At 37.5% G+C, this 14,764-nt stretch overlaps 1 protein-coding gene across 1 annotated transcript; it reads right to left on the bottom strand.

Moving 5' to 3' along the window:
- Window positions 1-2,094: 2,094 nt before the first annotated feature.
- LOC104436826 lies at window positions 2,095-12,219 on the bottom strand. The gene is made up of 10 exons (XM_010049683.3): window positions 11,986-12,219; window positions 11,626-11,693; window positions 11,447-11,508; window positions 11,211-11,360; window positions 10,181-10,357; window positions 9,148-9,360; window positions 4,545-6,223; window positions 3,733-3,792; window positions 3,600-3,669; window positions 2,095-3,055 (listed from the first exon to the last, which is right to left on the bottom strand). The coding sequence occupies exons 1-10, from the start codon at window positions 12,192-12,194 to the stop codon at window positions 2,375-2,377; spliced, it is 3,369 nt and encodes a 1,122-aa protein (XP_010047985.2). The 5' UTR covers window positions 12,195-12,219; the 3' UTR covers window positions 2,095-2,374.
- Window positions 12,220-14,764: the final 2,545 nt, after the last annotated feature.

The raw sequence follows: 14,764 nt of genomic DNA, 5'->3' as shown, positions 1-14,764 counted from the left end.
TTTGCGGAGATTCAGGATTTGGGGTGTTAGTTTCGACTTACCTAGGTTCGGCATCACAAAAAGTCCATTCCAAGTCTCAAGATCCCAACCCTTGACACCGAGGTCCTAGCCTCTTTGGTGATTGAGGAACCACCGGAGCCCCCTTTTGCTTACGTTAATCAGGGTCACACGACCCTCGGATGCTCAGTAACACCATCAGGCTTCGCCGCAAGCCGCTATTTAGATGTAAAACTTCCGGGAGACTAGCCCAGCATCCTATCGCTAGGGCCCCCACTTAAATCGCGATAGCAACACGGGAATACGAACTCTCGACCACAGTGTTACAGGAGATAATGAACACCAACGTGGCTGCCCATGAGTGGGTCTGGATCCAGCCTCTTGGATCCCAAGTTCAGCAACGGGGACGTAGGTCAGGAAAACTTTAGAAATTGGAATCTCATTTCTTGAGTAATCAAATTCCCCTGACCAATCAAAACAATGCCTGTAATAGTTCCCTATGGCTCTCCTCTTGCAAGGTCTCTCCATTCCAAAATCAAGTTTCGTTGCTCTTTGCAAATTCATACTGCACTGGGCATTCCATAAATGAAGACATTGCTGACCCATTCTTTTCAGTTTTCGTGCTGATTATTGTTTGGTTGACTTTCTGGGAAGAGTTCTCATTTTTAGATCTCAAACATTTTGAGAAAAAGCCTAACGGGGTAAGCAAATTAGATGACTTCCAAAATTCTAAACCTGCGGAATCAAGAATTTGACCTCACTTGGTGCTCAAACTCTCTCAAAACTGAAAGTTCTTGAAACGAAAATGGAATTTTGAATCAGGTCCACCGTGTAGTTCCATCTAATGAGAAACCGAGCGAAATTAGCCCAATATTTCAAAACAACAAAAAGAATATTCGAAGTAGTCGTGAAAACATGTCTATCTACAACATTGCATTGCAGAAGTCCTAAAGTCGGGAGATGCCGGAATCGACGGAAGTATTGAATTCCAAACGTGTAGAACTAGAAGTCCAATCCTTCACAGGGACAGACATAGGATGGACATTGAGCGGGGCAAAAAATTAGGAAAATTAAATGATTTATCACAAGACTCCTGGTGAATTTTTTTCGTCAAATACCTTACGAGTTAACACAAGTAAGTGCAAATTATGTTCCCCTTTTTTTCATAGCTTAAGCTATTTGGTCCTATTTGGCATGAAATACAATTTAACTAATTTTTATAGGATGTGTGGCGGTGCTTATTGTATAATTATTACGTAGATATTAAAACATTGTCAGACATAATTTAATCTTGAAATGATTATTGGGATGATAGCCACAAAATGAAAATATTTCAGCTAGGCATTTAGTTGATTAAAACATTATCGATTATTATGGAAAAAAAAATTGAAGAGAAGATAACATTGAAAAAAAGTTGACCTAGTTGAGAGTTGTTACGCCGTATTCGTACGAAATAATGCAAAATTTTGCGAAATTGGAGTAAGAAAGAAAAAGAAAAAGAAAAAGAAAAAGAAATAGGTTCAGAAAGTGAGTTACTTTTTGGCTACTGCCACTTAAGACACGCTGCCAGGAAAGAAGGAAAGAGCGTAGGTCCCATTAAAAAGAAAAGAAGAAGAAAGAGAATTTGCGCCATGCCCACAAAGGGAGAGAGAGAATGATTAGTGTGAGTTAATGAAAGAGACGTAAGGTAAGCATCTTAACTACAAGCTGGTTCGATTCGAGGCAGTTCAATCTGAAAAGTGAATCGAATCGAATCGGGTAGGCCTTATCTCATTAGTTTCATGTCGTCCATGGAAGACCAAGTAGGTTCCTAAATGATATATCCAACAACAACCCTTGATCGATTCGTTTCACGAAATGGTCTTTACCCGAAAACCAACCAATTCTCGAGGAGAACTGATTTTGAATTGATCTTTAGCTGCTGCTGTTGCTGCTGCTTCTTCTTCCCACAAAGTTCAAACTAAAATAACTTTGCTTAGAAAAGCTAGACCATCTATCCATATTTTCAACTCATGAAGGACTAGAATTTTGCATAAGACACCATCCAAGAGGAGAGAATGATCGAAGTTTCTTCTGTTGATCATGAAAATTGGGAGAACAAGTTTGATCCAAGTGATTGAATGCTATACATAAAATCATGTTAATCAATGAGAAAGACTCGCATGTTTGTACAAAATGGGGTTTGCTTGATTGCTCACTGCCGATGCACAAACGATCCTTGTCGCGACACGGATCGAAGAGACTCGAAAGCACTGTGTTTTCACTGTGTACATATGTTTAATTTACATTTCACAGTTCAACACAGCATAATTACAGCAGGAATGGACAGGAGAGATCCGTTTCTTTACAGTAAACGTGTATCCCTTTCACCAGAGAATCAATAAGCTCTCCGTAGCACATCCAAGATGGACTCTTGATTCTGGATGTCACTCTCCTGTGAATCATCATTGCCTTGTGAAAAATCAACGCTGGTGTAAGTCCGTATTCCAGGGCCGTGAGTTCCACAATCCCGTTCTCTTCCACGCTGCGCTCGCCTTACTTCCTTTTGATGCTCAGTTAGTTCTGACCGTTTTCTTTTGACCTTGGGCGACAGTTCCTTCATGTGCTCAAGCTGATTCTCAGGAACCTCTACTGGCCAGACTCTCTTTGTAGTCCTGTTATGTGTTGACGTTACCTTGTATCGCTGCGGAGGCTCTGCTAAAGCATTATGCCTTTCGAGCAATGATAGGCTTCTGTTCTGAAGATATATTCTGCCACTTCTAGAAAGTCTGTCCAGAACATGAAGCAAGCTTGGAGGGTAGTCCAATTTCATTTGCTTGCCATATGTCGAGTTCCAATAGCTAATGGCTGGATTCGAAATAGAAGGGTTCAGGTGATCAAGGGTTTTCTCAAGGAGGCATGCTTGGATTTTCAGATGGGAGGAATCAAATGTGATAGGTGGCCGACTCCTCAGCGAACAATTAAGTGTCTCAATCCATAGGAACTGCACTTCATTGGAGATGCTTTTCCATTCTGTTTCCATGAGTGACAATCCTTGAAGCAGTTGAGGAGATATGACCTGCAGCAGAAGGTACACAATGAAATACTAATTCGGTACCGTAGATCGTACCAGAAAAGGTCAGGAAAAGACCCATCTTTACAGGAACAGAAAAGGGCAGGTTTGCAGATGGATAAAGAGCAAAAGTAAATGAACAAATGGTGTCGAATGGAGTTTTGCACCACAGCCATAAAGCTTCCACTATGCTAAAACTGCATATCATCTGCTCCTAGTGAAGTCCTAGTATGATATGCACACATGACAGTTCCCTCACATAACTTCTTTCTTCCTATTTACTGTTTAAATTGCTTGGGAATAACGCCTTTGATTTTTGGTACATAATGCAAGGGAAGGACAGGGAGACTAAAACCAGGTCAAGTTGAGGGGATGACTGGCCTATAGTGACCGCACTAAACCTTGCATTCATCACTTCTCCACTATAAAAGACCAGATAGAGACTAATTCCAAGAAAAAAGTAAGAGAAGAATGTTTATAAACTATTCTCCTTAAAATCTCAAACATGTGTCACAAGATAGTGGACAATATGGAGGAAAAAAATACCAACCTTGACAAACAAAAGTATATCTTGCTTAAAATGAAGACAGCTGGCTAATTCTCCCAGTGAGTGAAAAACCCTGCCACACTTAAAATAAGTAAAATGAAAAGAAAATCCCAATTATGCTACGGCATGTCCTTACCTTGAGTTCACAACAAGAAGAGTTCGTGATTCAGCCTTTGCCATTGACAATTCCATGAATCTACAATATCACATATTCTATGTGAATAAGGATCTTTTTTAGGAGAAAACATCGACGTAAAGTAAGAAAAACAAAAACGTCACAATTCACTGCACTGAGACAATTATATAAATGAGAACTGTCATAGTATTTTATGTCAGTGAAAGTACAAAAAAAGGCCTGAATCGGAGAAAGATCGCATGTTCCATAAGAGCTAGATGTATGCTTGTGCTATTTCTCCTATTAGAGGGCGACTTATACAAAATGAACAAAAATCACAATAAGTCAGATTGATTTTTAACTTTAACACAATCAGTATTCACAATCAAGACATCCAACTTTGGCACTTGCCTAGTCTGATCACCTCAGTCTCATGATTTAATATGTTCAAAAACTATAAAACACATCTGATGAAAACTTTGATAATCATTTTTCACAGAAAATAAGAAATCTGCCAAGCTTTCAGTTACAAAGTGAACTCCTCATTGATTCAATCAGCTAGGTAATTTAGCAGGAAGCTGACAAGACATCGCCATGTGGATTTCCCAGAAGAAATTACACTTGGCTTGCTTTCAATGAACGTAGATCCTCATCAATTAACTTGCAAAGGGAAGCATACACAAATAGACACATCATACCTGCACCTATGCGAACCAAAGAAAGATAGTTGGGCTGACTGAACACTTACATAAATGGGTCCATGCTCTGATGTACCACATCAAGAGTTGGTTCGATATTCAACCTAATATGCAATGAGAGATGTTTGAACTTACTTTGCTGCAAAATGCAAGACACTATCTGACCCAGCTGTGATTCCATCAATACGCACTTCACTTTTCAGATTCTGTTCCACGATATATGTCAGAAGATTGCCATAGAAAGAAATAAAATCGATTTCTGGATTATCTGAACTTGATCCCAGATCATTGCCATGCTCAAGCATAGAAGTATTTCCTTGAAGACAATCATTTAAAATCGAACACAATAATCCATGGAAAGTATTTGGAGCAGGAAGCTGAATATCCATTGTGCTGACAAAACCATAAAGAGAGATCCATTCTTCAATAAGATGGCCAACTTCAGGCTTTCTTGGTGCTGAAACATGATATTCTCCTGAGGAGTCTGCAGCATTTGTGTCAACTATCTTTTCCATTTGATGGGAATAGACATAAAATGGATAGGACAGGAGATGTATAATTGTTGAAAAATCAAAAGCCTTCTGTACCATTGAAGGGTCATTTGCAGCATTCATGTGATCTTTCAGACCACCTGCTACAGCTGACCATAATTCTAAGCTGCTAAAATTTGCATGTTTATACAATAAAGCATTAATAAGAGCAAGATTCTCTGATGGATCATCAGAAGACAATACTATCTCCATATATTTGCATGACCCCCATGGAGTTGCCTCTGCTTTGGACTTATCTAGATGAGACTGAATCACCACATGGTATAGAACAATCAAATAAACTACTGGAGAAACCATATCCATGTAAGTTATATCTCTCATATCAAGAGGTCGTCTAAAGTCATCAACTGATTCCCAATTTTCAACATACTTCAAGTCCAGTGGGATCTTGTAAAGAGGAGATCCAAGAATAGAAGGTTGCAGCTGCTCGAATATAGCCTGTATAAACAGGAAGGAAGTATGATATGACCTGGTCCCTTTTCTGTCCCCGCACCCTAAGTTAGCATCTTCACATATCTTCTTCACAAACATTAGTATTTGCTTCAAAATCCACATAATATCATCATAATTAGTCGATGGACTCCTGAACTCCATTTGAACTAATTTCAAAACTGATCTGAACATCCTTAAAGCAGCATCACAAGTCAAACTTTGATCTTCATTGGATTTGGCGACAGATGCTATTGACACTTCACAGATTGTCTGAATCACTTGTATATAAAAATCCAACTGACAAGGATCCCAAGGCAGCCATTTTATTGGGTATTGATTCCACGAGAATCTGCCTGATATCAAATTTCCCTGGTTTGGTGTCTTACTCATATTTTGGCCTACCTGATCATCTGAATCCTTCTCATCAATTCCCAACTTTGCAGATATAGAATCATCAAGTAGATCCAGACACAAATTGCAAAACCATGTTCTCATAATCAAGGGTCCACTGTGAAAAGCAGCTTCAAAGACAGGGTCCAATACCAGATTTCTGACTAATGGATGATTGAAGTAAATGTCAAGTTTATGTAGCAAATAACACCAAGTGTTAAAGCAAGATGAATGGACAGAAAGATCGCTTTTGCTTGAAAAGATGCCAATTAGGGGAGTCATTATAAGCTTTATGCTCTTTAAAAATCCACTTGACAGGGAGTCATCAGTATCAAATCTAGACTTGTTGGTACGTTGCATTTGTTTCTCCTTGGTAGTGTTGGATCTTTGAGCTTGAACTGTAGGTTGAATAAGAGCATCAATGATACCTTCCCATGCAAACTGAGAAGGAAAAAAGAATGTGATCCGCATTTATCAGGGAAGAATAAGCTTCTCATGATAATGAGCCTACAATGCCCTGATATGAATGATGAAGATGGAATTGGAGAGCCGATCTTACCTGTTTAGTGGTCACCTATCAATAGGAACTAACAATAACGTTAAGTTTTATGACTGCAATATCAGGACCCATTGAGGCTGCAACACAGTGGTTTAAATCCAGATTACATCTGGACCTATACCTGTTAAAGTTACTTTAATTGAGTTTCTTTTTGTCTTCAGAGTTTTATTTCTTTTTTACTTACATAAAGGTATTACGGTCATATACAATTTATATTTAATATAAACACAATGGGTGTAGGGTTTATGTTACTACAGAAATCTACAGCCCCCTCTTTGTTTCTTTCTTTTACGTTCTCCTTCTTCTCCTCCTCTCTATTCCTTCTCTCTTCCTTCTTTCTCTCTTGCTATTTGCTGCGGGATCTCTAATCAACTTTGTGACATGGTATCAGAGCCAGGTTTAATTACCTGATTACTTGATCCTATTGCTGGTTTGAGAGTCCTCTAGTAACCCTACTTCTTCTCTGGTGCGCAGCCACCTAAAGCTGCAATTTTTATCTGTTTTTTTCTTCAAGTCTTGATACATATGAGATAAGAAGATATCATATTCATCAGGTTCAGTTTGTGAACATGGATTACAACACTTATTGATCAGCGGATTCAAGAATCAGAGTACTTCGTTCATTATGGTTGTCATTATGGTTGACTGGTCTTGCTTGGTTTCCGTCAAACATATAATTATTTAAATCGAGATTTTTAGTCATATATTTTCTTCTATACATCAGTCTATATTTATGAGTTTGGCATCCCTTTGGTTAATTGATGGAATCAATTACATCTGATTATACATTAGTGTTGTTGTTTTGTTTCTTGCATTAAAGTCTCAGCCTTCTTGATTAGTGGTAGATATATTTATATTGAGATTATCGTCATGAGTGATACTAAGGCTCCTACAGATAGTGTCAATGTTTAAATTACCACTATTAAATTAAATGGATCCTCCAATTACTTGTTATGGACCCAAGCTGTGAAGGTCTATATTAATGCCGAAGGTCTATTTAATGGATCCTCCATTATGTTATGGTCCCAAGTTCTCCTGGTAAGGGACTAATTTATAAACCTAACAGTTCTTCCACTTTGGTTGGCTATTATGATGCTAATTGGGCTGAGTCAACATATGATCGACAATTTACGACCGGGTATTGCACCTTTATTGGTGGTAATTTGGTTCCTTGGAGAAGCAAGAAACAGACTACCATTGCCAGGTCTAGTGCGGAGGCTAAATATCATGCCTTGGCACATACTGTGGCTGAATTGTTGTAGTTAAAATCTCTTCTCCAGGAGCTTGGATTTTCAATTAATCAACTATGATATGATGCATGATAATCAAGCAACTATTTATATTGCTGGGAATCCTGTTTTTCAAGAGCGAACTAAGCATATAAAAGTTAACTGTCATTTTGTTCGTAAAGCTGTAAAGCAGAAGTTGGTTGCTACTCTTTACTTTGCCTCTAGAAATCAGTTCGCTGATATGTTCACCAAAGCATTATTTTATCCTGCTTTTGTTGCTGGTTATTCCAAACTGGGCATGGGTGACCTATATGCTCCAGCTTGAGGGGGAGTGTTAAAGTTACTTTAATTGAGTTTCTTTTTATTTTCAAAGTTTTATTTCTTTTTTATTTACATAAGGGTATTATGGTCATATACAATTTATATTTAATATAAACACAATAGGTGTAGGGTTTCTGTTACTACAGAAATCTACAACCCCCTCTTTGTTTCTTTCTTTTACGTTCTCCTTCTCCTCCTCTCTATTCCTTCTCTCTTCCTTTTTCTCTCTTGCTATTTGTTGTGAGATCTCTAATCAGCTTTGTGATAATACCGATACAGCATACATACTAAAACTAGATGAACTTCTCTCTTTATATTAAGTAATGTGGTATCATTTAAAATAATCAATAACAAAGGACTGCCTTCAGAGTATTTTTAAGATCACGCTATCTAATGGATGAGGATAATATCTTGCAGGAAAACTGTTTGGTTCACTCTTCATGAAGTTAAATATTCAGGTGCTTCTAAGGTCCCATAGGCATAGACAGGGATCAGATCTATTTTTAGCAGTAGTTTTCCTAATTTTGTTGCAATTTACCCAAATCATCCCAAGTCACATGGACAAGAAGTAATTGAACTTTATAATCGTTATAACTATGTTGCATTTATAACTAATAATTTGTTTTTATAGATGGTGATTTGAATATAGAGTTCCCAGCATGATCACTTAGTAATTAATCAACAGATAGTTATACACCTAAAATTGTCATAAAGTGATGGCACCAGTACTTTGTCCTCAATAATGATAATTTTCCTGGAAGTCCACGTAGATGCTAAATTAGTAACCATCCTTCAAATGGAGAAATTTACCTCAAAGTCTCAAAAGGTTGAATAACCTAGTGATTGCAACTTTCCTTCAAAAATTGCAAACAAGCTGAATTGCTCACAATTTTTATTCCTAATATAACAACTCGCCCCAATATGCATAACACTCCTTTACAATTCATAAGTTTAAGGGCCCTTATCTATAAGTAAGTTCCCCCATGTGTTTCTATTCTTCCTTGATCAACAATATCATCAACAATCCTATAATGAATAATTTTTCTTTAAATGCTCATAAACTATTATCTTTTCAAAACCATCCCAGGGCCAAAACTGATGCTCTCTTAATTTAACGGCTCATATTGAACGAGAACGTTTCCGTGTTTTTCCATACTAAGCCATAGAACTTCCCTGAATATTCTAAGTGATCTGTATGAGGTTACAGTAACTAAAATAGCTAGTACAAGAGAATGAATTACAGTAGTGGGAAGTACCTGTGAAGCAATCTGAACTTGCACGTCCTGATCGGAAAAGGTCAATTCAGGAATTTTCAGCATATCATTTAGCAAACAACGCTTCCTAAGAGCACGATCCCCCAATAAACGAATGAACCAGCCCCATGCTCGTACAGTTTGGACCTTGAAACCTTGCTCTAGCATATCCTTCATACTTACAAGCAATCTTTCTTTCATATCTAAGGCAAGAACCTAGTTTGAAAGTATACAAGAACAAAGCATACAAGCTTCATGTCAAGCTGCAGGTTGTCATAACAGCACATTGTGCCTTGAAACTTCATCAAAGTAAACTTGGAGAAAGAGAGAGATCTCTGTCATGTATTACTGTTCAGAGCATTCCCTTGTCCACATGTTGATAAGTCAAGTAAAATTTCAACATTCTTAATATTGCAATTGTCACACTAAGCACATTTTGTGTGTATGAAGAACAATTTTATGTTAACAATCAAGCAATACTATCTTCGATACAGAATTCTGAAATAATAATGTTGGATAAAGAAGACTAACTGCACATATTTGTCTCCGGCAAACAGAGTGGACTGTCAGTCTATCACTCAGTCCGCTCTGTTCAAGGGAGTAACATTATAAATATAGAGACCTTATCGTATTGGCTCTGAGACTCAGACCTTATACCTATATTGATCTGCATGTGATGAGAAATTGAAATCATCGCATCTCATGTCTTCCTTCTCACAGCAATTACATGTGCCAGGTCACATTTTTTTATAAACAGGACCACCAGATTATATTGGCCCTATTTTAGTTTTCCATTTCACGTCCAACCTTAGTTAAAGCTATCAAATGCACTGAATTAAGAGAAATGCTAGATTGAATGGAATTAGCTTCGTATGTGTTGAGTCGCTGATTTGTTCGTACATTCATCTAATATTGCAGTTGAATAAACACTGGCAATAACTTTATGAATTGTCCATTTTACCATCAGCATACTGTGTCAAAGTGATACATTGAAAGAGGAAGAGACTTGACAACTCTGGAGAGCTGCAGAAAGTACCTTGGATAGAGTAGGTGGAGGTGGAAGCATTATAGACTTTATCTTCAGGAGGCACCGTTCTGTCATATCCCTTTCTCTCTTGTCAGTGCTTAGAAGTCTTCTGTACAAGGGAGGGATCCATATATGTGATGAGGCTCTCATCATTTCTCCAAGCTGAGATGCTATTTTCATTACAGCCTGAAAGAGAGAATGCAAATTATTTGTAACATCAGTATAGCATAAATCTGGCGTCTTATAAAGGAACTTCAAACTTATTAGCATGAAAGAAATGATGTTCTCATAAATACATTGTTTGATTTAGTTAATTAGGAAAACTGGTTGTACAATTTATTTATTTTCAATGAAATATATGCATTACGATCTCAAAACCAAACTGCAATGAGCTATGCTATGTCGGTTATATATCTAGTTGTTTATTAGGTACAGCAACATTTACTTCAATCATTAGTGTTTATCATGCTGAGAAGTGTGAGAAATGCAGCGCTATCAGTGTGCACACATCAATGGAGTCACAAAAGGTGCATAAAAAATTCAAATGCTCTACTTGTTTAGAACCAATATCAGTGAAAAAGAGTTTTGACCACTTCTCACCACGTGGCAACAATTTAAGCTGAAGTGTGTTTCAGCTCAACGTTCTTTTCATTCCCTTTAAAATGCAAGAGAGATAGAAGGAGCAACTAGGAAATAATTGAAAATGCCTAAGTCACTCATACTGTGCTTAGAAATAAGAATAACTTCAGAGCCCAATATAGGTGGCAAAAAGAGTAGTTGACCATTTGGCTGGGAAAAAAAAAAAAGGAGTAGTTGACTAAGAGACAATTTGAGATGGCTCTGTCTGTTGAGGCCCTTTTTCTTTTTGCTGGTGATGGTTGGCGAAACCATTTTTCTTAGGAGAAGGAACTACAGAAGTAATTGAGTTTCAGTTTATCATTAAAGCATACCAGTTGAGTAGAACAAACATGATGGTGGATTTCATACAATCCACAATAGAACTTCCCCTGTGAAGATGAATTGCCCCAAGAAACTTTACCTGAATAGCCTCAAAAGTCGTTGAAAGTGACCCAAAAGGGTTGTCGAGTGCATGAACGATGGCTTTCAACAAAGACTGGAAATGGGCATTCAGCAGAGACCCATCAAACTGCTGCATAGATATACACCACATGCCAAGGTTGCATACTGACTGCATGCCAATGAAAGAGAAATTACTCTTAAAACTTTGAGAGGGAAGAATTCGATTATAAATATGTGAGTTACAGCACAATCTACCTTCATTTTAGCAGTGATGATGACATTAGCCAGCGACTCCAAGACTCCACCACCAACGCCCACTGCAATACCAAGAAATGCCATTTTTCTCCATTCAAGAAACAAATTCTAATTCCATCCCAGACAGCATCCAAAAAAAAAAAAAAAAAAAAGAGAAAGGGAGATTGAAGAAGAGTCACCTGGGATGGAAGCAAGAATCGCAGGATGATGTATCATGAAACCCAAGCACTTCATGGCCTGGACAGCTCTACAGTTAAAAAAAAAAAACGAAGAAAAGTTAGAAACGAGACATTTCACCAGCCAAAAAAAGACCTTTATATTTCCTCATTCGCTCTCAGACATTGTGAAAACAAATACACCGTGACCAAACCAATAACTTTAGTACTTCAAACTTTCTCCTTAAACGGCGCTTGATTTCAAAGAGAGAGAGAGAGAAAGCAGCAAATTTGAAGCTCGATCCAGCCGGGTATTTGCAGTGCAGTGATTTTTGCAAAAATTGACGAAAACGACGAGCTGAGATAAAGAAAAAGAAAACCCACATTTCTTCGTCTTCGTCGCGGACGTCGCCGACGAGCAGCGAGACTAGACTGCGAGAACGACCGGCGAGGGCTCGAATCGCGTCGGGGTCGGAAACCGACCGTTCTTGGAGACGCAGAAGGGCGGAGTAGGCGAGCGACTTGCCGGCTCCGGCGTCCGGGGAGGCGAGGATCCGGGCGAGCTCTTCGAGCTCAGCGGAGGGATCGGACATCGTCACGGCGGAGAAGGATCGAAGATTGCGGATTTCGCGAAGCTGCGGCTGGTTCGACGATGGAGGGAAGATGCGTGGTGCAATTTTTAGCGCCAAGCAGGGACAGAGATGGGGGTTGGCGGGAGCATGAAAGGTTGGGTTTTTATGCACTTTAGTGGTTTTTTTTTTTTTTTTTTTAATTCATTTTCTTTTATTATTTGCAATTTTCCATTTTTTGGGGAGAGGGGAAAAGAAAAAGTTTATGTCACGAAAAATGTCAAATCGATACACCTGTTAACCCAAACTAATTGGTACATTTACCCTTTTATTTTTAATTAATTTATGTTATATTTTATCATTAAATTATTAAATTGGATAATAGTTAATGAATGTGCTATTTTAGAGTTTTGCCCTCAACTTGTGAAAGTGTATTAATTTATAATTTTTCGTTTAATCTAATTTAACGAAATTAACGAATGGTAAATTTATCATATTGATTTTGGATTTTGACTTGTCAAATAAATTAGATTTGAGTAAATTTGTTATATGTGTATCAATATAGGATTTTTAATATTAATCAAAAAAATAAAAAAACCTTTTGAAATTTGTTTTGCTCATTCTAGCCTTGTTTTCTCAAAAAGCAATTTATTTGAATATAGAATCATGAGAACACGTTTGATTTGGTGAATTCAAAATTAAAAGGCATGTTTTCACTTTAATAATAGGTTCAACCGGATCCTTCATTCGGGATAAAAACTTAAAAATAACTTCTTTCTTTTTTCAATTGTTATCATGAAAGATTGAAAATAATTGTTATTAAATTATTGAAACAAGTACCATCTTCACTTTTTTAAGGTCTCCTTTGGTTATATAGCATTTTGCAATAGTTATTATATCTCTTATCTTTAAAAAAAAAAAAAAATCGGACCTTTTTTTTTTTTTTAGGTCCCTTTGGTTTCCACCGTGAATTATCATTCCCATTCGACCAAAAAAGAAATTTATCATTGCCAGTATTGTCAATTCCTTGGAAGAGTATTTTCTTTCAATTGTTTTGGATGACTAAATAGTGGTTCTTTTAATTAGACCCCTTAGGGTACTAATGCTTCCTCAGCCATTGAACATGATGGCCGATTCATTTTCAATAAGTAAGAATGAAATAAATAACTGGAAATAGTTTAATTCTTATGTTCTCTTTATTTCACGGAAAATTTGACATTTCTAAAAAAAATTTTTCAAATAATTATTTCTAGGAATATGACTATCTTTCAATGTTTGGTTGAAGTTTAAAAATAAATTGAAAATTCTTTTTTTGTTATCTAGTAAGGAAAATTTGCATTTATTTTCGTAAAGAGACATGTACTTTTCATGTGATATAGGTGCTACGTTTAGTATATCATTAAATATTAGATTATTTTTCCCGAGTTGATTTTTCATAATACAAATACCTCCTATATATTGCAAACAATTTTTTTCCTCTTACAAAACTCGACCTTGGATGCTTAGATCTTGGGCTAGCCTTGGGGTAGTTGGGCTTGGGTGCCCAAAACCTGGACTTAGCCACAAGGGACCAAGCTTTACTGTCAAGGTCCTACTGAGTAGGGATTTGGGCACAGCCACCTAGGTCTTGGGCTTGACAATGATGGATTGAACTTGAGTGTTGGTGACTTAGGTGCAATAGTTGGACACTCAAGCAATTGGCAACCCAAGCATGTTCCAAAATAATTTTTCTATTCGGATCTGCTTTCTATAATAGAAATCCGTTTGATAAACTTATTTCCCTTTTTTTTTTTTTTTAGAATAGATTTCTATTACGGATATATGTTTGGAATAAAAATCAGAAATATAAATTTTCTACTTCTCTATTTCTGGAACGTGAGAAATAAAAATTTTTCTCATCGTTTGCAACCGGTCTTTCATCATTTGTCGCCGACCACCGTCCGTCCGTCGCTAACCCTCGTCGGTCGTGACTTGGGCCATGCAAATCGGTCGCCGAGCCATCACCGCCACCGGCTTCACCGGCACATTTGAAAATATTTCCGCTAGTCATCGGCCGCCGCTAGTCACCCGGCCGCCGCGGCTAGCTGCCGTAGCCGCCATAATTTTCCGCCACCGTTCGAAAGGAAGAAATTTTTGTATCGTTATCAAACGAATTTGATAAAATTTTGTGTCGTTAAAATTTCAAAACTCTTCTAGAAATAGAAATAGAAAAATCTATTTCTGTTCCAAAACTATTTCTACATTTAACAAGTACTTAGGGTTTGTTTGGTAATGCTTTTATTCGTGCAATATTTAAACAAAATTTATATTTTAAATAATTTTTGGCATTACCAAAATTTCTTTCTTTCTTTTTTTTTTTTTATTACTTTTTTTCTTTTTTTCATTTTTTCTTTCTTTCTCTTTTTCTTCTTCTTTCTTCAAGTTGCCGATCGTTGGCCTAAACAAGGGCAACCGGCCTCACCGGAGTGTCGCTAGGGTCCACGACCTCACCAAAGCATCGCCAACCCTTGGTGGGGTTGGGCGAGCCCTTGTTGATGGCCGAGGGAGGCCCGAGCAAGGCCCACTTGGCCATCGATGAGCTCATTGAATTGGTT

The sequence above is a fragment of the Eucalyptus grandis genome, chromosome 3 (assembly GCF_016545825.1).
Source record: "Eucalyptus grandis isolate ANBG69807.140 chromosome 3, ASM1654582v1, whole genome shotgun sequence".
NCBI lineage: Eukaryota > Viridiplantae > Streptophyta > Magnoliopsida > Myrtales > Myrtaceae > Eucalyptus > Eucalyptus grandis.
This window is presented reverse-complemented; position numbering and strand designations above follow the sequence as displayed.

What these genes read in the sequence shown, in the direction of transcription:
- LOC104436826 (XM_010049683.3), bottom strand. Translation starts at nt 12,194, where the DNA reads ATGTCCGATCCCTCCGCTGAGCTCGAAGAGCTCGCCCGGATCCTCGCC. An exon ending in TCATCACTGCTAAAATGAAG is followed by an intron (nt 11,361 to 11,446) that starts GTAGATTGTGCT and finishes ATTGGCATGCAG; the next exon opens with TCAGTATGCAACCTTGGCAT. An exon ending in CGACTTTTGAGGCTATTCAG is followed by an intron (nt 10,358 to 11,210) that starts GTAAAGTTTCTT and finishes TCTCTCTTTCAG; the next exon opens with GCTGTAATGAAAATAGCATC.